Here is a 23,274-nt window from a genome sequence, read left to right on the forward strand (position 1 = left end):
ATATACCGAAGTATACTTTTTCATTTTCAAATATACCATAAATATACCGTAGTCCTAAATCAGATTCGTCGATTTTGATGTTCTATTTGATATTACTAGCTTGCAAATACTTTCAGCACTGAAACAATATTTTAATCCGATTGAAGAATCAACTTGGTTAATTATAAATACTCCTCTCCATTGCGTTGTATACCTTATGACCTCATTTTTTATAAATTTATATTTGAATTTTTCATTCATATCACCATTTCTGGAAGCAGGGGAGCTTGTTGTTCAGTATGTAAATGTATGTAACATGTAGAGAGACATGTATGTTGACTGATGTCATGAAAATTTTTGGAAAAAAAACCCGCGCAACAAAAGAGGAAAAGAAATTATATTGTTTTCCTTAAAATTTCACAAAGGGAACATAAGCAAATATTATAATTGGCTTGGAGTGGTTTGGAGGGCAGTTCTTCTATCTTTACAACATATTGGGGCTAGAATCCGGTTTCGACATAATCATTAATAATTTATTATTCACATTCATTATAATTTATTATTATCATAATTGTCTAACTAATCACCTATGAATGTTTCTTTGATTTGAAAAATCAAAACTTCTATGTGTGCAAGGTAAAATACACCAGCGACTTAAATCCTCCAAGCAACTGGACTTTCGCACGGTTGCATTTTAAGTTGGATTTTACAGTATTTTTTTCATTTTGGTATTTGCCATCAATATTTAGTGTATGGAAGCTATTAACATTCCTATCGATAGGCATTCCCACACAAATGTCAGGCAGCCCTGATTTTGGCGCCAGGTGTCATCGCTATTAGCTATTCTCACTGCCGGCGCACGCCGCCTTTTTGCATTTTGTGTTCTTTTTGTTCGAATTTGAAGAGAGTAAAGAGTAAGAACATGGATCTAGGGGACCTACTGCGGCAGGCCCAGCGCCTCACAAATGACACCAAAATGGACGAGGAAATGCCGCGCGTCGATCGCACCATTTCACAAGTATTGCAGGCCACACAGGAACTTCACTCCCGTGTGACTCTCACAGGCACACACGATCTGCAAGCGTAAGTTCGGCACACCACATGAATAGTAATCAATGTTATATCAAATGTTCCTTTACTTTATCCACCCCAACCCCAGGCACATGCTGCTGGGCTCCAAGGGCGTGGATCTGCCAAAGCTGACGCAGAAACTAGAATCGCTGAGCTCGCGCAAAACCTTTGAGCCGCTGGACCCCGTCTCGGACACCGATGTGCGCGCCTTTCTGAGGAACGAGCGCGAGAACGCCATACTGTCTGTGATCGATGAGACCAATCGTTCGGTAAGAAAACATTAATTGGCGACTCGTTTCGTTCGGTTTTTCGTGCTGCAATGCCTGGAATTACATTTTGCAGATTTTCGAGTCGGTGGAGAGGCAAAAGTGGCGCCGCATCTACGCCGAGTGGGGTGAGGAGAAGGAGTCTCTGCTGAATGCCCTCGTTGGGCCCAAACAGGATGAATTTCCCGATGTTCAGCGCCAGTCTGTGTCCACAACTCTGCCCGAGAATCCCACTCCACGTTCCCTGCTCAATCGCACCGAGCAGCTGTATGCCGAGGAGGTAGCCGCTTACAACCAGTCACAAATCCAGCGAGGCCATCGCTCCAACCTGCTGGAAGCGTGCGCCCGTCTGGCAGAGGAAAGGCTCGACAATCCGCTGGTCGCCGAAATGTGGAGCGTGCTGCAGTTCATGACCGACAATGGGCCAGCCACACGCACCGTAGATCCCATCAAGTCGCGTCAGTCCCTGACCCAGCAGGCACGCACCTATCTGGAGCGTCGTTACAAGCAGTACATGAAAACGGTCATCAACGAGAATCGTGTACTGGCCAAGCGCGGCGGCATACCCAGCGTCTATCACATGGTCAACTCGTTTGTGGGCATCAATTTCGTGCAGCCAGCCACTCTGGTCGGCCTACAGGATGTCAATAACGGCCGTCCGCTGTGGGCCCTCGTCTACTACAGCCTGCGTTGTGGCGATCTGAGTGCGGCCAGTAAATATCTGCAGGAAGCTGGCGTCTGCAGTGATCTGTTCCGTTTGCTTGCCATGATGAAGGACGGCACCAAGGGCGAGCAGTATGCCCGACTCGAGGGTGTCCTCAAGCTGGAGTACAACAGTAAAATGCGCAGCTGCAGCGATCCATACAAGAAGGCGGTAGGTGCCATCCCATCCCATTCCATTGCATGCATTTCACACGCTTAACATATCTTTATCCCTTTCGTTCTGGCGACAGGTTTATGCCTATGTGTTGGCTTGCGATCCACAGAACTCCCATCCGGAACTAATGCGCAGCATCGACGATTTCCTGTGGATGCAACTGTCCATATTGCGGGAGGACAACGAGCGTGAGTACAACATCGAACAGCTCACCTACAGCGGCCTGCAGAGCCTCATTCTGGAAAAGTACGGAGAGAACTACTTCAATGCGCGCGAAAAGGCGCCCCTCTACTTCAGTGTGCTCATCCTGACGGGCCAGTTTGAGTCGGCCATTGAGTTTCTGGCCCGCACAGAGGCGACTCGACCGCACGCCGTGCACATGGCCATTGCCCTGAATGAGATACACATGCTGAACACACCGAGCTCCATGCATCAGCCGCTGATTAGCGTCAATCCCGAGGATCCGACGCCCATGAAGCGCCTCAATTTGGTGCGCATGCTGGTGACTTATGCCAAGTGCTTTGAGCTGACCAACACCAGGGAGGCGCTTCACTACTACTTCCTGTTGCGCCACTTCAAGGACGACAACGGCAGCAGCCTGATGCTCAGCTGTGTCAGCGATTTGCTTGTCGAGACCTGTGACCAGCAAATGATTGAGCTGATCTTTGGCAGCGAAACGGATAAATCCGCACAGAGGTAAGCGCCGCACACGAATCCCTTAACGATCAGTTTGCAAGTTGATTTGCTTCTCTCTCGCTTTCAGCGGCATCTTTGCCCAGTTCCATACCATGGACTTTGACAAGTATATGCTGGCGGGCATGGTGGGGGATAAGCTGGCGCATCGCAGCAATTTCGAAACAGCCATTAAGCTGTACTTTATCGGTGGCCAGCTGGATAAGGTGATGCGTTTGGTGTGCTCGCTGCTGTCGCAGGTGGTCCATCAGTCGCCGAAGGAGTCGAGCGTGCGGAATCGCTTGGTCCCGATTATCGATCGGCTGGACGAGCTGCGTTCCGTGATGCGTGTGGATGTGGAGCCGCATGTCCTGGCCACGTACACAATGCTGACGCAGCTGCTCATCTTCTTCGATCACTACCACAACAAGGACTCGCAGCTGGCCACCGACGTGCTGGCCAATTATCGCATAACGCCCAACAACTGCTCGGAGGTGGACGAGTGTGTGGCAAATCTAAAGCGGCTCGGCCCGGAGGTGGCCAAAGTGCTGCCCGACATAATGCTGGCCGCCATGGATCTGGTCTACCAGGAGTATTTGCAGCTGAAAGGCGTCAGCGCCACCAGCAGGTCCTCCTTTGGCAGCCGCGACAGCACCCAAACGGACGACTGGAAGGACGTCAACAAGGAGGGCTCCCTCCGCCACTTGCGCACCAAGGCCAAAGCACTCACAAATATGGCGGCCACGGTGCCCTATCGCATGCCCACGGCCACCAACAAGCGTCTCGTTCAGCTGGAGATTCTCATGCATTAAAATTAAACGGAAAATGAAAATGAATACACGCCAAGAAAGATCCTTTCGTATATAAATGCATTTGTTGCTGTTTGTCTTCTCATTTTGTTTAAGATAATATTTTGATATTGGAATAATTTTGTTGTTTGCTCTCTCAGTCAGTGGTGTAGTGGGAGGAGGAGGAGGAGGCAGGCAGACGGGCGGGCAGGTGCAGTCTTTAGCCCATATACTGATAGGAGGCACACACTGGCTCCTGGTGGCGTGTGTGCGGAGATGATTGCAGGGCCAGACGCTGCAGGTGACAGCCGCGGCATAGCAAGCGCCCGTCCAATGGATAGCAACGCTTATCCGGCTCATCTGTCAGCTGCATGCCGCACTCCTCGCATATGTAGCAATCCACATGGAAGTCCTTGTCCATGGACACGACACGAACGGTCTCGTCGGTGCCCTCAACGGGTGTAATGCCTGATGGAGAACAGAGAACAGTAAGAGAACGAGCTGGGGAGCTGGGAGCTGAGAGTCACAGTGTTACCTTTGCCACAGCTGGCGCATTTTGGAGCGAACATGCGATGATAGTCATTGACACAGTAGATCTTATGATCCACATCCACGGTGAAGGGTACCCCGTCCAGGCACTCGTTGCATACGCAGCAGCGGAAGCAGCCCGGATGATACGACTTGCCCATGGCCTGCAATATCTGCAAAGAGACAGAGGGAGAGCGACGATAGATGTGAGTGGTTCAGGAAGAGAGTTGGAGGAGTGTGTGTTGGCATATACAAACCATTTCCATAATCAAATGCCCACAAATGGCGCACTTTTCCGCCGTTTGCTGGAAGCCCGAATACTGAGAGAGAGGGAGGCAGAAAGGTAAAGGAGAGTTAGGAGACGCACGAACGGGGGGTAGTGGGGGTCCTACCATGTAATCCTCCTCGCAGTAGACACGTCCATGCACATTATAGAAGGCCTTGCCACGCAACGCTCGGCCGCAGGAGCAGCAAATGAAGCAATTCGTGTGATAAAGATTACCCATGGCCTGACACGCCTGTCCGGCACCCTTCACCTTCTCCCCGCAGGTGTGACAAATGCCTGGAATGGATTGACACGTTCAAATCAAGTTCACTCGAATCTCTTTTGTGCTAAACTTACCAAAGTACTCGCCATGCTCCTCACTTTGCTCAATTTCCTCCTCCAGCTGCCTTGTGAGCTCCTCGATTTTACGCTGCGCCTCTGTCGGACCAGCCGGACGCGGCGGTGTCACGCTGTACGGCAGCAGATTCTTGGTTAGACCTGGTTGTTGGATATAAATTCACGGATTAGTTTTTAGTTTCTTCTTCACTCTCTCTCTCTCTCTCGCTCTCTCTGTCTGTCTCGTGTCAAGCGATCGACTCCTCACTCCTTCCTACCTTTTCTGGGTCGCAATGCGGCATTGACCGCTGCGAGTGGCAAGCATTTAGTAATGGGTTAATGGGGGGGATTGGGTGGAGCAGAATGCAGTGCATATTAGTCTTGGAATGGCATCCATTCTGTGTGGTTAGCGGCTAGGGGAGAGGGGTCATACCTGTGCTGCCCTGTGAGGGCGTGGGCGATGTGGCCACTGCCAAGGGTGCTGACATCGCTATGGGTGTGGCACGCAGCGATGCTATTGCTGTGGACGACGCTGATGATGCTGCTGCTGCTGCTGCTGCTCCTGCTGCTGTTGGTGTCTCCTGGACTGCTCGCTGTGGCATTGCGGAAGCTGTTGCTGGCTGTGCTGCCCTGCCGGCATGCCTGCAGCTGCTGCTGCATGCAGCCAGCGTATTGCGATTCAGATTGGCCGTCATGCAGACATAGTCCGAGCTGTTGATGTCCTCAATGTAGTTGGGATTCACCGATACATTGATGCCACCGTGGCCTCCAGCCGGTTGCTGCTTGATGGGCGTGTGCTGCTGCAGCTTGGACACGGACATTGGCAGGGGCGACGGCGACGAGGATGAGGGCGGTGGCACGGGACTCAGATGACTGGGCAGCGACAGATTCCTGTACCGTTGGGTGGGCGAGCCCACCGTGCCGGCGGCATGCTGTGTGTTGTTCGTGCTGATGCTGCGCTGGTGCATGGGCGACGAGAGCAGCGCGTTGAGATCCAGTCCAGTGGATGATGAGGCGGCGGCCACATTGCCCGGCATTTCCTGGTACATGGTGGCCGTGGCCGGCGATGCCTGCGGCTGGGCACGCTGCCCCGAATGTGGTATGATGTTCTCGTATATGGGCGCCACCATCTCCTCCAGAGGCTCGCGGGCAGCCAGCGTCACCGCCACCGTCTCGGGCACGGGCGTATGGGCAAAGCGTCCGCCGCCAATCGGTTGCATTAGCAGATAATCGTTCAGCATGGCGCTCTGCCGGCTACCCGGGCTCTGCGGCTGGGCCCGCTTGTGATTCGAGTCAAACTGGCCGTAGAACTCGAGATTCTCGTACACGGGCGAGTGCTTCTGCGGTGCGATGCGCTGGCCCAGCACCTGTGCGGTGGGCGCATAGATCTGTGGACTGCCGCCTCCATTGATGATCAGCTGCTCGACGGACTTGGGCGTGGCGTATTTGGAGGCGGCTATGATGTTGCCGCGCTCGTACAGCTTGTAGTCGTGTGCCTGCTGCTGCTGTTGGTGGTGGTGGTGATGCATCTGCTGCTGACCATCGTTGATGAAATTCTCGATGGCCCCCGGCGAGCGTTGGTAGCCACGCATGCCGCCGCCGCCCACACCCCCACCGCCGCCGGACCCGATATGTAGACGCTGCATGAGCGTCTCGTAGTCGGACTCCGTGGAGGCGGCGCTGGTGGCATTTCGTTGCGTTCTCTGGGTGGTCATTATGTTCCCCCTTCCTCCTTCTCACTCCCTCGCTGCGCACTGACGCTGCTCTCTCTCTTACTCACACTCTGCAGGCGGGGGATGGGGGAGTTGACGACGTCGCCCCAAATGGAATCTAACGGCTTTTGCCGGTCAATTTCCACTTTGCGCACTGCTCGGGGCTGAATGTCAATCAGAAATTTGATTTTTCATTGACTTGGGCTTCAATTTTCAGCATTTTCTTTGTCGGATTTGTTGGGGAAACAGTGTGACCCAGTGTGACCGCGGAATTATCGATAAAATATACCGACAGACCCTCGGAAATATGCCGAAATATACGGTCATACCGAAATATACCTCCGCATTTTAAAAATATACCGCAAATATGCCGTCAATCGTAAATTATTTTCCTCGATTTTGATGTTCTATTTAATATTACTAGCTTGCAAAGACTTTCACCACTGAAACGATAATTATATCCCAATAAAGAATCAATTTGGCTTATAATAAATACTCATTTTATTGAATGGTATACCTTACGACCTTACATTTTACAAATTTGCATTTGAATTTTTCATTCAAGTCACCCCTTCTGGAAGCAGGGGAGCTTTGTGTTCAGTGTGTAAGTGTATGTAACATGTAGAGACACATGTACGCTAACTGATATCAAGAAAATTATATATTGGCTTATATATTGTAGTTACTCCTTTCTTTTGCTAAGGAACACCGGATATTGATGAAAAAATCATCATAATCGTCTAACTAATCACCGATTTCTTTGATTTTATTTATTTTCTTTTATTTTTATATACTATCACTCATTTTCTACTCCTGGCCAACCTTCACAGCCTTCTAGCTGCCTCAAAAATCCATACCCCTGTCCAGTGGGTCCAATCCAGTCCAAATGATTGTCCGGTTTCTGTTACATTGAATGGGGATGGATCGGCAGCCTCTTCTAGCTCCTCAGCTCCCACACTGACACTTTTAGGAGTAGCTCCACCAGCTCGCTTTTCTGGAGTACCACTCCAGTACAGTGGCCCTCCGCAAAGCAATCTGTGTCTCTCGTCTTATACCAGAAGCCACACTGATGATGTCAAGCTACATCTAAGCTCTTATCTCCAATCGCCGTCTGATGTCTTTATTATAAGTACATTTAATTTTACACAAAAGCGACTTTCTTGTATCCAAAGCTTTGGAACCGTCTGCATGGCCTGAGCACACTATTCTGCATGAATTCGATCTGTTTGTGAACGACCTGCCTCAAGATATTGTACACTCAGTTGCATTAATGTATGCTGATGACGTTAAAATTAGTTTCCTTTTCCGACTGGTGCTTGCATACTCGCCTACAACTTCACCTTGATTAATTAATTTGTTCGAATAAGCTACTTTTCTTAAACCATTCTAACATTCAACCTTATTACCTTTCACAGCCGAGCTCCACATTTGGTCTCCTATTCTCTAGAACACCATGTTCTGGATCGAATCAATCACCACATCAAATGACTTAGGAGTCCTTTTTGCTCACAAGCTACCTTATGAGAGCTGCCACATAGTTCGAATATAGGCGCAAATATGAACTTCCGACGTTTTGCCAATTCTAATTGTCTTGATATCCTTTCATGAGGGACAATCGTTGAGAACCGTTCCCTATAGCACTACATCCATTTCTAAGTAATAAGAAAACAATATTATCGATCAATGCTCATGTAGTTTGAATTGATTAGCTATAAATATATTAGCCAGTATGGGTATATTTTGTATAGTTTGAAATTTTGGTCTGCCGCGCTTACAATTTGGTTAGTACAGAATTGAAATATATTGTTATTAATATTATGAAATATATTTGTTCAATATATTCTATATAGATCTGCATGTGTGGTATATAGGAGCAGGCTGTTGTGGCTTGTTTCTAAATGTTTTTTTTGGGGCGGTGAATGCACACGACCTACGAATGCTCACTGACGGATCCGCAGGTCTGGTTCACTTTAAATATATTCGAGAGCTCATCCAGCAGGGTCTCGTAGCGATAGGCGACACGTATTTCGGGCACATTGGTGCGGGTTATATCGTTGCCCATAATGCCATCCTCGTAGTAGTGCGGTCCCAGCCATTGTTGCTTGGTCTGAAAGTTAAAAGAGTTTTCGGATTAAACTGAGGGAGATCCCTTAGAGCGCAGCACTCACATTATGGGTAAACCCGCTCATCGTGACACTGTTTCTGGCCAGCTCGCACATGTCACAGGAGCTGAGCTTCCACACCTGAGCCGCAATGCTGTACTCCTCCATGAGGGGTTCCTAATAGTTGAGAAAAGGGTTAGAGGCGATTCGATGCGGCATTGTCAACTGTCACCTACCTTGGTGAAGTGAAACTGCAAGGGATCGTCGGTCGAGAGTGAGATGATCAGGCCGCGGGCCAAGTATTCCGGCAACGGATTCCGATGGTAATTGAGGAACAGCGAATTGTTCGACAGCGGCGACATGGCTATCCCAATCTGTGTCAGATAGTAGAGATACTGCAGGACAGGCACTTTGCGCAGCAGCAGGCCGTGGGAGATGTTCTCGGCCATGAGAAAGCCGCACACCAAATGCTGAACAGGTCCAGCCTCACCGCAATGGGGCCGCAGCACAAACGTGTTCATGCCGCGTGTTCTGAAAGGAACACGAAATTTAACATTCAACATTTAACAATCGAGTAAACTCCCTGGACTCTCTCTCCCTCGGTCTTTCTACTCACTGTCTAAACTTATTCAGCACCGTCATGTTGGCATACATATAGTAGATATAGTAGGCATAGGGAGGATTCTCCTCGTAGGTCCATTCCTCGGGCCGGGGCACATCGTTGTCGAAGAGTGGATTCTCGGGCTTGGACTCGTCATCGACGGAGTCAAAGCCAATCACATACTGAAGGAAGCGATGCAAGTCGGGATGCTCGCTGGGCTTATTTGTGGCCTGGAAGAGGGGCAGGAATATGTTGTTCAATATCTCCTGGAATGACTTCATCATTTTGTTCGACTTGAAGATGTCAAACAGTCGCGGTATCTGGATCAGCCAGCGTATGTTCGAGCTGTAAACATCATTGTCGATGGCCCACTTGGCCAGCTTGTTCCACTCATCCGGCGACTTGCCATAGATCGAGAGACGTAGCTCGGCATTTTGATACTTGGACTCTTCCAGATCGAATGCCACTTCCTAAGTGGAAAAAAAAAACAATTAATAAATATGCACGGCAAGCACCAATGTATGTATTTACCTTTATAATTTGTGCAAAGTATTTGCCATTAAGGAAGTTATCAGTTTTGAGGAACACCTCCCTCAGACGCGACTCGCCAATGGGATTGTACTTTGAATTGAACTTGTCGAAGCGATGGAACGTATTGCGATCGGCATGTACGTCCAGCATATCGACAGTTAGATCGTATGTGGTCAGATTCATTGATTGGAAGACCTGGGCGAGCGTCATGGGCTGGCCATTGGTGCAGGTGACCACCTCATTGGCACTGTTCTTCAGCGTCTTCTTGATGAACCGAAGCAGATGCTTCTGGTTCATGCAGGAGGCGGCATGTATGTGGGTATCCACCTTCCTCGTATTGTAAAAGTCCCGATGGGGCACCGCCTTCTGGGCGGCAAGCTCGCGCAGTTCGTTCAGCAGCACATGCATCTGGTACTTGGATGATAAGTAGCAAAGTCGGCGATAGCAAAATGATTTCCTATCAAGCGAAACGAACATTCAATGGAGATCAATTGCGGCAATAATCAGTAAGCAGTACTCACAGTGGCCCATCGGCAATCATATTGCACATGACCTGCATATCGTTGACGAACTGGCTCATGTCCGGATACACAAACTTGAGCTCCTTCGTTTGCTCCTGAAAATGTAGACAAGGTTCAAGGTTTAGGAACAGTTGCGAGAGTGTTGTTGTTTGCTTACCTCATCCTCATAGACATGAAAGACGCCATTGAGGGGCTTGATCACGTAGGTCTCGTCCGGCGGGAACTCCACGTTCCACGGATTCGATACCTTGGGATGCGATGCCTTCACATGCAGATCTGATTGAGTGTTGTGTGTGTGTGGTTTTCCCATTTGAAAATAGAGTTTCAATTAGTTGCAGAGACGTTCATTCATTGGGCATTGGCAGGCGGTATATTAGTTAAAACTAGGATCTACAGACACACACAAACGAATACGTGCGGATTCTGTATGATGTGTAAGTATATTTGTAGTATCTAGTTTCTAGGATTCTACGAAAGTGATCAACGTTGAGCGGTGGTGTGGTTGGTGGTCTTTCCTTTTTGTACAAGGCTTTCGATGGTTCGGCGGAGAGTCAATGAACTGAGAGTGGAGCGAGCGAGCGAGCGAGAATACAGAGCAACGTCTGAGTGTGTGTGCAAAAGAAAGCTTTGCTATTACTCGTGTGTCGCAGAAGATTATTAACATAATGTGAAAGCCCCTGTTCCACCTACATACATACATCAATATTGGTAATTCAAGAATTGTTTGAGTGTCAAAAAAATCTGGTGGCTGGCGGTAAGCGTAGCTAAGAGTAAATCATCATTCGATGGGATTGCGGTCATGTGTATGAAGTGTGTGTGGGATGCACTTGGCTGACTTAAAGCTGACTGCTGCGAGGCAAAGTGTCTTTGCTTTGGGCTGTAGCTGTAGCTGGAGCACAGTTAACAGTTAGGTTTGCTGTTTAGGATTACGAAAGCGAGAACAAAGTAACAAGGCGAGTAAGAGCAAAGCAACTAAAGAGAAACATAAAGAGTAACGGTAACGGGTAACGTTTGTTATGTGAACGAGTGGAAACGCATATGCGGGAAGGGTGTGGGGTAGGGTGGCGGTGCGCACGCATTACCTGGTCTGCTCGTTACACTCATTTTGCGTATGATGTCTATAAGAAATAATGAAAAATATATAGAGAGAGAAATAAATATTCGATACGAAAGAAATGAAAAGAAATCAACGCTAAACAGGCATCCAAAACATGTACGAATATGCGCTAGGGCGGGGGCTAGGGGGAAATAAACTTTCTAACTGAAATGGAGGACAAAACACACGCAAGACAAGAGAGCAGCGGCTGAGGCTGAGGTTGGGGTTGACACTAATGCTAGCAGGCGGTAAGGAAATGGCAGCAAGGGAGCAGCTGAGCAGCAGCCCCATCGTTTACTATACAGTACAGTCGAAACAAAACATACAACATCATGAGCTTGTATTATACAGGAACTGGCAGATTGATTGATTGATTGATTGATCGATGGATTGTGGGTGCATCACAACACTGAAATAATACGAGTAGCATACGAGTACAACATTTTCTTATGCTCGATAGATATTTATACAATATTTAAACACTTTCTGCGCTGGTGCCTCTCTCTGTACAAAGGTGAAAGACGGAAGACCTGGAACCTCCTTCTGGGCGGGCAGGGATTCGTTCGGTGGAGATAATTGAGAGCTCTCGACTTACCCGACACCGCCTTCACGGGCACATTATCGATGCGATCCTTGAGGCGCACCGTCTTGAGGAAGCGTGCCGTTGTCGAGGGGAAGGACTGATCGGACATAGTCATGTAGTGGCTGCGCAGTCGCAGTGCCTCGATCAGCAGTGTGGAGGCCCGCTCCAGATCCTCCAGCGGCACACCGCTGGTATCCTCCCCCGAAATGGAAACACGCTGAAAATTAATGTCCGCATCGTTCTTGATCGAGTCCGCGTTGGAGTCGTTGCCCTCGTTGCTGCTTATCGATCCACCCTGTATGACCTGCACCGGAGGCGCCACCGGCGGACGTGATCCACCTTGCCTGCAAAGAGATTATCAAATATGTTTGTTTTTATCATTTCAGATTGATATTTTTTCCCGTTCCGCTGACCATTTCTCATCCTCGGGCTGGTACTCGTAGCAGCGACCAAAGCTATAGCTATCATCCGCGAACGACATCCTGCACCCAGTGTAGACCAACGAACAATGGCGGACAGACGGTCAGCTCGGAGGATTTCGCTGCCAGTTCCCTCCTCAGATATGATCGATTGACCAATTGATTTATGAAGAGAGCTCTCTTGGAGCTTGGCACGCACTCTAACCTATCCTGTTCCTATTCGCCTTCTAAAATTCCACGCCAATTGCGTGCGCCTCAATGGAGGTCAGAATAAAAATTAATTCAGTCGATTGTCCTGCGAGTATGATAGCGCCAAATGTTTCATTTTCTTCCTGTCACCTTTAAGTTTCAAGATTCATTTCGAGGGGAAACTTTCTTTAGTTTCTTTGGGAACATCATTCCCCCCCGCCTGCGCGGCTGTGGCCTGGTTCTCTTGGCGTGCGCAACTTTGGCAGGATTCGCTTTTAACAAAATACTTCAAGTGCCACCAGTTCCAGTTCCAGTGCCAGTGCAAGTTGGTAAGTTTTTCCTTGTTGCCTCCTTTTTGCTTTGGTGTTTCTGTGCAATAATTTTTGGCGCCTGGCGTGCCACACGAACAACAACGATAAGTTTTTAGTGTTTTCGTTGGAGTGAGTGAAGTGGAGTGCCAGGGCAGGCCATGGCAGGAAGAAGGCTTGCTGGCTGACTGACTGACTGGGGGTAATGCTATCAAGTCTAACGAGTGCTCAATGTCAGCCGTAGGTCGTCCGTCGCAGGTTGGACAATTTCTTGGCCGAGTTGGGCGCGCGGTGCGCGCTTCTCTCTCTTGATTGGATTCGAGCGTAGACGCGTTCTGTCCAAGTCATATGGATGCACAAGTTGTACTGAAAGTGACGGCATCCAAAAACTGAAACCCAAATTGGTAGCAGCCCAGGCCCCCGTCCGCCCTGTTCGTTGGCTCGTTGGCTGTCTGGCTGTCCGGTGGTAATGGTTGGTGGTGGTTCGTTATGGCATAAGCCGCGCCGATGGTGGCTACGGCTACCCTGAGGTCGTGGCCATTGGCCGTTGGTTGTCGCCGTCGCTGCCTAATGCACTTCTATTCAAATCAAAACGTGTTCAGCGTCGTCTACGCTTTGGGCACCTGCGTGCCCCGTCTCCGTCCCCATTTCCATTCCCCGACACAGTCTGGGATTAGCCACACGCCCATCGGCCCCCCGCCCCCGCTCCCAAAACACTGGTGCACCTGATAACTGCAACGCGTGCACATCGATGTTGCTGCGGCTTCATTACGACGCTATTGATGTGGCAGAAGGAAATTTTCGAGCTGCGAGAATACCGTCACACTTAGTAGACCTGATCCCCAGCTAAAGGGAAACAAAACTGGCCGACCGAGTGGCAAAAAACATTCCATCTATAAATAGGATTGATAAGGTCTAATCACGAGATCAATGCCCAATCTCAGAGAACGTGGACTCAAGAGATGTACAACATCAATTTGAGTGCGAATCAATGAGCCAGCGATCATGAAATTGTAGATCAGAGCAGAAAGTCAGAAACAATTCTCAATTTGAAACAACATAAATGGCCTGTGCATGACCCTTTTGGCGTTTGTTGTTCGCCCTCTGAGAGCTTTCTCTCTCTAAACGTTACTGGATACTCACTTCTCATTGAGCTGTCGTTGCACCTGCAGCTTTTTCTCGATCTGTTCGATGGGAAACTGTGGCACTTCATATGGAGCCGAGATCTCGTTGGTCAGTTCAACGTCAGCAGCATCGACAACCACGGCCTTTTCTTCCACTGGCGAGTCGGTCAGATCACCTGCAAGGGGAGAGAACAGACAACAAAATTAGGTGGATTATCCGATAGATCATACCTATGACTAGTCACTAGTGTTAACTGTGGCACCTACAAAGAGACGTTGTGCAGGTGGGCGTGTCTGTGTCCATGACTGTCCCGTAACCCATGACATTGCCCCCAAAGAGACGAACATCCACCCGCAGGCGATGGGCACTGTCCATGCGATTGAAGTTCATTCAAAGTGCGATCGAAAACGTTTAAGAGCTTGTAACTTGAGCGAGAGTTGTCGCTTCAATGAGCCGCAAAGATTTCAGATTTCCAGCGGGAGACTCGAACAACATCATCATCGATCGACAGCGGGCAGGCAGGCATAAACCCTGCCCCGTCGCCCTCCACCACTCGATGCGATGCACAATTACGAATTGGCAAACAACAACAGGAAATTTATTCAAGCTTCGTGTGACGAAGCTTTTAACACCCTCACAGATTCGAAGAAGACATCACCAATAAGCTATGTACATATGTACATACATACACACATATCTGCATATGTAAATGAACTTTAAGGTAACTGCATGGAAAGTGCGTCTTATTATTCCAAAATACCTTGAAAATAGCTGGTCTAAGTTATGGCACGCATAAGTAAGGGTATCATAAGATTATAATTCGAAAATCATGAAAAGTGCGAAGAGCAAAAGCAGGTAAAAGCAGAACGGATAGTGACAAGTGACAGCGACAGCGACCGTGGAGATGGTAAGGAAAAGAAACAAAGCTAAGAAATACAAAGAATTTTAGAAAGAGTTCATCCATAAGTAGATAGAGGGACACTCAAAAACGATACCCAAGAAAGAAATTATGTATAAGCCGTAGAAAAATGTATACATACATTTATTTAATTCGATGCAAAGCAAAGCTCTCCTTCAAGCGATTAAGTGGAAGCCAATACACCACCCTAAGCATATACGAATATACAAGTGTGTATGTATGTATGTACATATGTACATATTTATGTAGGTTAATGGATGCGAAGTCAACCCGCACAGCGCTGCGCAACGGCGCACAAGACAGCGGAAAGCGACGACCGGACCGATAGGAGATTAAGTGAAGAGAAATGATGAGTGAAGAGAGAGACTAAACGACAATCTATTTTGCGGTACACTGATCGGTGTGGTTTACCTTTGAGTTAAGGTGAAGGCCGCCTTGGAACAGAGAGGGAAAGCAGGACGCTTTTTGTTTACTTTTTCTTGTGTAGCTCAGTGTTCAGTGAGCAAATGAAGTGTGAACTGCATAGAGAGAGAGAGAGTGCGCCAGAGCTTTGGGTTTCTCTCTGGTGCAGCACAGTGTTACCGTATAGCTGCGTGCAAGAGTGAGCAGGTGCCGTTTAGCTTTCTGTATTTCTTTCTGCCTGCATAGACAGAGACAGAGAGAGTGCTAAATTCAAAAGAGCGTAATGAAAGCGCTCCAAAGATATGCCTACGAGTGTGTGCGTGAATGCACTTTGTCGCCTGTGTGCGAAGGAGAAGAGTAATAGAGGGGGTGGGTGGCCGACTACAGAGTGAGATATGAAATGTGGAAATTTCACTTACAGCCACAATAATGAGTCGGTCGACCCCCGTGGGCCGTGCCAATGGCCGTCGGCTGCTTGTTGGCGCCCGTGCTCATCTGCCGATGCAGATGCGGCTGGGCGGATGTCTCCTGGGGATGGGCTAAAAGCCCGTCATCGAAGCCATCGGTGTCCTGGCTGGTGCTCGCCGATGAGGTGGACGATGTGCTAAGTACTCCACGGTACGACATCTTGAGAAGCGCTGACTGCGGATCTGTGCGCGATGCACGCACCCACAGCTGTTGGCTGCAGGCTAAACCGCACCAGCAATTCGCACACTAACACCAATGTAAGAATCTCTGGTCCCGTGCAAAGTTTGAAAAGGCTGCTGCGCACTTTCCACCAAAGAATGCACCGATTCCTTTAGCTTTTTTGAGTAGCGAAAATTTGGATTGGGTTTTTCCGTTTTGAATTTTGCTTGCTTTTCCAGCTCGTAATTTGTGTTTGACAGGTGTCTCAGCAGTGCCCCGTCCTTGGAATTTTACAAACTGATTTGCACTTTCGCTGGGGACACGTTGACGACGTCTGCACCTTGTTAGTCGCCGTTGGCATCTGCCAAGTGGGAGGAGACGGTAGCGCAATAGCGCGAGACAATTTAGATCGAAATTCTATTCGAAGCAATTCTCACAGATATTCTATGTACGCGCCGTCGCTTGTTTCTACTGTAACTTTCTGGCCTTTGTCTGACTCTGCCTTGGGCCACTTGTTTGCACCGCTCTCTGGCACATACATCATACATACAAATATACATTGATCTTTTCATCCAAAGTTTATACACTGGGTAAAAAGTTAGTTCTTCGAAAAAAGATAGCGAGAGTGAGTGGAGAGAGCTTTTACGCTCACCACCTACACGGAAAGAAAAAGCTCTCCCTCCTCGCTTATTTAAGCTAATTATAAATCATTTTTTGGACAAACAAAACTGCATTTAATTTATATATGTATGTACATATGTACATACTTGTACATTTATGTGCATAAGTAAGTACATACTTGTAGATTCCTGTCAATGATTTTCAAGAAAAAGATAGGAAAGTTCCACAATCTAAATATACTATCGATTGATATTCAAGGTCGCTGATGCGTATCTCTGATATATAACGATGGGTTTTCTGTCTCCGCTATGTGTAAACATTTAGAAAATATACATACATACATACAGCTGTGAAAAAAATAATAGCACCACCACCACAAGCAATTTTCAAATAGTTGCCTAACTCACATTTTTAACTTTAAGGAAACTTTAAGCACATTTTTAGAAAGGGAATACTCTTACAAATCTGGGAACAACAAAAAAAATCACCTTTTTTGTAAGGCTTTCAAGTTATTTAAGGAACTTTAGTGAAACTCGTAAAATTAGGCGAAAAAAATAATAGCACCACTTTTGAAAAATGGATTTAAAATTTAAAAAATGACCAACAAGTAATGAATTTCTTAGTTAACACTTTTGAACTATTAATTCTAAATTAATATTTATCATTCAAGATTTAGTTCAGTGTCCTATTTTGGCAACATCAGCTGCGCAGCGTCTTGGCATGGAATCCACTAAGTCCAGGCATAGCTTTTGGGGAGCTTTGGACTAGGACTCTTAAATTTGTTCTCAAAGTGATCCGACAGTGGTTGGTTTGGAATCAGCAACTGCCTTCTGCACGTCGGACCACAGATTTTCGATCGGTTTTATGTCAGGCGACTGTGCAGGCCACTTTAACACGTTCAGTGTTGGCCCCGAACCATTCCTTTGCTTTCATGCTGGGGCTATTTTCCGTTTGAAAGACCCATACGAGTGGAATTTTGTATTCTGCAAAGGGTAGCATTACTTTCTCCATGAAATTCAAGGACACGTGCTGATCCATGATGGTTTATAGTCAATGAATTGGCCCTACTTCATAGTAAGAGAAGCAGGCCCATACCATTAAATTCAACCTTTTATTTTTAATGGTTTTCTTTGGTGTACTGGTGTTCCTTGAACGTCTTAACTATGATCGAGATCCCTTTTCAGTAAATAAAACACTTTTTACTCATCTGACATTAAAATTTATGCTCCATTATAGGGATGTCCAATTGGCATGCTCCCTTGCAAACATCATGTGCTTAGTAATTTGTCTGGCGTTTAAAAGTGCGATTTTTTTTGGGCAGCAGGCTTTTAGGCTATGTTGTCTAAGATATTTCCAAACTTTCTAGCCCGTCGCTTTTATTTTAAGCTCTTTTTTTAAGCTCAATAGCAGGCTTGAAGGGAACCTTCTTGCTCCCGCGAATCAGCCTTTTGACACTAAAAGGGGTCATAGATCGTTTTCATCCACGTGTTTTACACTTTTCTTCATAGTTTAAGGCGTTTTTAATCATTTTATTGAAACTGCCTACCAATTGACCAAATTCTCTGTAAGTTTTTACGTCAAACATAAATTTTTTTGAAAGGGTCGCGCTTTTTCGCATTTCAGAGCTTTCCACGTATTATTGTAATGATTATTATTAGCTTTTATGATAGAAACAATGAAATATTAGTTACAACTAATAAATACGTGGTTTATACAAAGTCAATTCCGCGAAATTACGGATATTCACTTAAAATAGTGCTAACGGTGCTATTATTTTTTTCGCCATATTCGTGGTATTTTTTCTTAAAGTTCAAAAAAAATATATAAAGACAGAATTTTGAAGAAAGGCAACACTTTGTTTGTTAATGGAGAATACTTAACTGTATGAAAAAACTAAAAATTTTAAAAAATCGCAACAGTAATTGCTTTTTTTTTGTCCAAGAACAAAATGTGTTGCAGTGGTGCTATTATTTTTTTCGCAACTGTACATGTACATGTCACTCCGAATGCTAGTTCTGGTTATTTTCCTTTGCTCTAGGCAGGGGCTCGCCCTGTCCGTTGTTGGCAGCACTTAGCAACGTTTAGGGACAATAACCAGCTAAATGGTCTAAATGGGAGGGCCAGGGTTTAGCGTTCCGCTGCTAACAGCTTGGATATGTATTTTGGATGATAGCTTCATAAGTAAATCGGTTTATTCAACTCGACAATGCTGGGGGTGAGCAGGGAACACAACTGCAAGTCATCGCAGTCTATGAGCAGTTCGTTTGCCTTATTTGCCGGCGAGTGTGCGATATGCAAACAGTCTGCTCACACACACACGCATATTAAACCATATGTAAATAAATTTGTACATATGCATATGTGAAGCATTATAGATATAGCTATATCTGTCCGCTTATCTCGTATACGTTTTAATTTATTATTCGATTGTGTGCTTATATGTTTTTGGCAGCGTTCTCTGTGTTTTGTCTTGTTTTGTTTCATTCTGTTTTGTTTATTGAACGAATTGCGAACTTATTAATTGCTGCGTCGCGGACTCCACTGCTCCTCCTCCTCTACCACTCTGAGTGCCCTCTGGGCACTTTGCCCGTTTTCAGATTTACAATTGATTTTCATATAAAACTGTCAGAACTCTTGCCGCCAGCTTGGTGGCTTGCATAACTCTCTTGCAAAACCAAAGACGACGAAAACCTCGGCAGTTGTTTCCTTTCGTCTCGACTCCGCGGAATATACTGATTTTTCAGAGTCAGTTTTATCCACCGCAATATGAATTATTGTACATATAATATAATAATAATAACAAGAGAGTTGTTTCCACATGAATAACTGCTGCAGTGAGGAGAGCGGCAGAGACAACAAGAAAGAGAGCCGCCCGTTGGCAAAGAGAAAAGTCATAGAAAAGAGCGGGCAGAATAAAACCAACAAATAAATAAGTCAGTGGCCCTCAGTGAGGGAGGGGGCGTAGGTGTAACGGTGAATCGGGCCAATGTGTGGGAACTTTTGTGTCTCACTCTTTATTTGTTTCGAATTGGAAAGCACTGACCTATGCCTACGACAGACAGAAGCCAGCTGCTTCTAATGAGCATTTTGAGCCCCCCCTAGCACCATATCTCCCCTTCCGATACCACGGGGGGCACACATTTCTCATGCATATTGGACACATGTCAGACAACAGGGCGACTGATGGGACCCCACTCGTACTTGTCCCATAATGCTCGTACAATATGCTCGAAGAAGATACTAGAAATGGTAGATTAAGCGTACAATAGATAGAGTAGAGCATCTTTCGCCGACAATTCCCACGGAATTGCGAGCACCAATTATGAATAGTACTTGAATTTGGATGTTGTTCATTGTGCAGCTATTTATAGGCCATTGATAAGAATGTCAAAGGAGTATTCAAGAGGGCTGATAACAGAGACGACACAACAACAGGAAAGATAGGAAAAGAAATATTCCGCACTCAGGTTTATACCCAATGAAGATTTTGGATTCGTTATTCTATTTAATGGCTTGATGGATATTATAATTATATGTAGATTACTCTACCGTGTACATACATACATATGTACATATGTATATGTATTTTATATGCGAGTTGCCATTGATTTTTCAATGAATCAAAAATGTTCTGTGTCCTCCATCTTCTCTTGTAATTATATTCGAGAACAATCTTGTAAAAACAGTTATATTGACGGGCATGGCTGTATATCAGCCTAGATTCTAGACTCTAGAATGACATTTTTAGAAGGTGGAAAGTGGGGATATTTTTTGAAAAAGTAGTGCCAACAGCAGAGGAAGTTATTTTCGGAGCTCTACAGGCAAGGAGAAATTTTTTTTGATTGTGAGGCCACGTGTCTTTCAAGCATCCATAAATTCAGTTGAGCAAACAATAAATTTGTCGTTCCATGCATTAGATAAGATTACCATCAAGCATGGAGCGTCGGTACCGGACTGCACAATTAATATGAAGTTGTTTTGGGTTTCAAATTCGGATTGCCCGTGAGCTGGGCGCCAGGCTGCCAACGATGACTAAATGCAAACAGCGTTTAATTGGCCAAAAAGGTGTCGTCACACACACACACACACACTACATACAGCCCTTTGCATGACAGTCCCTCATGACTGTTGGATGCATGTAGTACAAACATACTTACAATATGTACATATGTACATTTGTATGTGCATACATCCAATTTTCTAAATGGCTTGCTTCTGTTTACAGGGTGGGGAGTGTTTGCTGTATTTGTGCTGTCAGTGTTGGCTTTTTCCCCATTGACTTGTTTGCTAAATTAACAATTAATATGCTTAAAACGCAAGAAACACAATACAGAAAAAACACCAAAAAAATAAAGAGGAGAGTGGAGAAGGTTTCGACTGCAATTGTCGCAAAATGTTGGTAATATAAAAGTCGGAAAGGTCATCATTCAATGAAATTTGTTTCCTACCAAATATGTAGTTTCTATGATGCACTAATTAGATATGTGAATATTGGATTTGGTTTGTTTTGTACACAACTTTTCTTTAGAAATAAAGTAAAACCATAAACATACGGCACCGCATACGTCGTAGAGAGGATAATTTATGCCCAGAAACAGTGGAAAATTGAGAGATAATATATGGGGGAAATGCCATCATCATCAACATCATCATCATCATTATCATGTGGAGATCAAACAGGGATTGGCGTACGAGTATAATACCCTAGGATAATTTATGCATAGTTACTGACACGCCGCTCCAAACAGATTACGGTAATTGCACACACCCATACCAACATAAACACCCCCACAGTGCACAACACACACATGCATGAACACAGAAAAACGGACACACACACACGCACACTTATGCGATTACTTGGCAAAATCGGTATGTGTTGGCCTCTCTTCATACCACTGCTCTCGGTCTCGGGCACGTCAGCATTGAAATATTTTGTTCTGCCGCTGCAGCGACCATGACCAGTAAATTATGGTTCACACAGACACACAGTGCAGCGCAAAAGTCAATGCACACAAAGAGTGAAAGAAACACAGACACATGGAGACCTACCCACACACACCACACACCACACACTCACACCAACACTTACCGCCTTTGCGCTTCTCGATGCGTCTGAGCAGACCGTGGCCCATGTCCATGTCCATTTCAACATCTGTGTCAAAGCCAAAGGTGCGATATCCCTTGGCGCTCAAAGCATCCGCATAGCTCCTCTGCATGCTGGATGCTACTCCGCTCCTCTGCTCTCCTGCCTTCTTCGCTGACCTTTCTCCTTTGACTATTCCTCTTCCTATGTCCCGCCTCCTCTGGTTTGTTTGTTCTCTTTTGAAATTTCAAATTTATGCGTACACTTGGTTTGGTGTGGGCGGGTGCGAGGGGAACTGCTTGCTCTGCTTGCTCGTGTTCTGCTCGTTGAAGGAACGGAACCTTCGGGATGGCGACAGGCGAGCGGCAAGTCAAGGTGTGCAAATGTTGTCACAATGAATACTCAGATTGTTAATATGCTGTCTCAAATGCTCTCACACTTTATTTCACAGGTATAAATACACGTTCAAAAAATACAAGAGTAAAAGTCAAAATAATACTGCTATTTCGTGTTGTGCGGAAATGCGGAAATGCTCGTTTGGCTTTACGAGCTGCTTTTTTTTGCGACTGAACCGCCTTTCGGTGTGGCTGTTGAATATCGATGTGTCCAAAGCTTTTTTTCTCAATCTCCGCCAGTTGTTTTGGTGGGCAATATCGATGTTTTCGTGCGATTCTTTTAACTCAAAAAAATATCTAAATTCATGCAAAACACGAAAAAAATCTTTAGAAGCTCCCGCGTTCGATTCACTTCGGAAGTGGCGTTTGAAATGAAACGAAAATCAAGTAGCAATGCCAGCAAACAGTAACGCGTTGCTGATGCGACATTTTTTGAACTGTAACATCTGGTTAGCGTCCATGTTTTTGGTTTGAAAAACAATCAGTTTCGATGTTCTTGTGCGATACTTTTACTGAAAGTCAGCCTTATAACGATTTGCGAAGAGCTTTTTACTTTCGGTCGCTCAAGCTTTTAGGCGCGGAAAGCTTCAATTTCAAATTGAAGGCCCATATCCAGCATTGCTGAATATTCATGTATGGATTTTGCAATATGCTTCGTTTCGGGACATGTCGCTTTATATCCAAAATGTATTAAAAGTTATTACAAGAATAAACGAGAAGGGACGTGTGAGACGCTTTTTACGCGTCACAACTTTTATACCCGGTACTCAGTACTACATCTGTACCTTAGCGGTTTTTTGTCAAATTTTACATTTTTTCTTCATCTGTCATCTACATCTACAACACTTCTCACACCAACACGCTCCTTTAGCTCGCTCCCCTTCCCTAAACCCACACACTGCAGACTCGCGGCAGAGGCAGTGGCCGCACGCTGCAGAAGCTGAATGTGAATGAGAGAATGTGAAAAAAACAACAAAAACTGCTGGAGGTGGGTTTAGCCCCTGTAAATTCCCGGTCACTGTAGCTTTAGGAGGTTTTCGCCCCTTTGCGGCAATTGATGCTGATTAAGAATATATATACTTTATGGGGTCGGAAACGTTTCCTTCTGTGCGTTACATACATCCGTTATTCGCACAAATACAATATACCCCATTTACTCTTCGAGTACCGGGTATAAAAAACGTTTTGGTTTTGTAATTTATTTTATTTGTTTGTGGCTTCTTTTTATAATGTAATGCATAAAAATGTGGTGGTG

At 46.0% G+C, this 23,274-nt stretch overlaps 3 protein-coding genes across 12 annotated transcripts; 1 reads left to right on the top strand and 2 right to left on the bottom strand.

Moving 5' to 3' along the window:
- The first annotated feature begins 866 nt into the window (after window positions 1-866).
- On the top strand, window positions 867-3,737 carry LOC117889967 (nuclear pore complex protein Nup93-1). Its single transcript, XM_034794533.1, has 5 exons — window positions 867-1,062; window positions 1,139-1,319; window positions 1,393-2,190; window positions 2,270-2,889; window positions 2,957-3,737. The coding sequence occupies exons 1-5, from the start codon at window positions 902-904 to the stop codon at window positions 3,675-3,677; spliced, it is 2,481 nt and encodes an 826-aa protein (XP_034650424.1). The 5' UTR covers window positions 867-901; the 3' UTR covers window positions 3,678-3,737.
- LOC117890016 (LIM domain-containing protein jub) lies at window positions 3,718-6,765 on the bottom strand. 3 transcript variants are annotated; one of them, XM_034794630.1, is made up of 7 exons: window positions 5,216-6,765; window positions 5,061-5,090; window positions 4,804-4,944; window positions 4,574-4,743; window positions 4,439-4,501; window positions 4,189-4,354; window positions 3,718-4,121 (listed from the first exon to the last, which is right to left on the bottom strand). In XM_034794630.1, the coding sequence occupies exons 1-7, from the start codon at window positions 6,495-6,497 to the stop codon at window positions 3,874-3,876; spliced, it is 2,100 nt and encodes a 699-aa protein (XP_034650521.1). In that variant the 5' UTR covers window positions 6,498-6,765; the 3' UTR covers window positions 3,718-3,873. The 3 variants fall into 3 exon arrangements, with proteins under 3 accessions (XP_034650521.1, XP_034650530.1, XP_034650511.1); XM_034794639.1 differs by lacking the exon at window positions 5,061-5,090; XM_034794620.1 differs by lacking the exon at window positions 5,061-5,090 and having other exon boundaries at window positions 4,439-4,743.
- Window positions 6,766-8,389: 1,624 nt separating this feature from the next.
- Window positions 8,390-22,185, bottom strand: LOC117889975 (AMP deaminase 2). Of its 8 annotated transcripts, none has more exons than XM_034794566.1 (11): window positions 21,631-22,185; window positions 13,988-14,144; window positions 11,941-12,272; window positions 11,332-11,367; window positions 10,407-10,525; window positions 10,250-10,344; window positions 9,729-10,185; window positions 9,213-9,667; window positions 8,833-9,127; window positions 8,663-8,773; window positions 8,390-8,601 (listed from the first exon to the last, which is right to left on the bottom strand). In XM_034794566.1, the coding sequence occupies exons 1-11, from the start codon at window positions 21,755-21,757 to the stop codon at window positions 8,425-8,427; spliced, it is 2,361 nt and encodes a 786-aa protein (XP_034650457.1). In that variant the 5' UTR covers window positions 21,758-22,185; the 3' UTR covers window positions 8,390-8,424. The 8 variants fall into 8 exon arrangements, with proteins under 8 accessions (XP_034650457.1, XP_034650439.1, XP_034650464.1 ...); XM_034794548.1 differs by lacking the exon at window positions 21,631-22,185 and adding an exon at window positions 15,710-16,336; XM_034794573.1 differs by lacking the exon at window positions 21,631-22,185 and adding an exon at window positions 14,236-14,402.
- Window positions 22,186-23,274: the final 1,089 nt, after the last annotated feature.

This window comes from Drosophila subobscura, chromosome A, assembly GCF_008121235.1.
Source record: "Drosophila subobscura isolate 14011-0131.10 chromosome A, UCBerk_Dsub_1.0, whole genome shotgun sequence".
NCBI classification, from domain to species: Eukaryota; Metazoa; Arthropoda; class Insecta; order Diptera; family Drosophilidae; genus Drosophila; species Drosophila subobscura.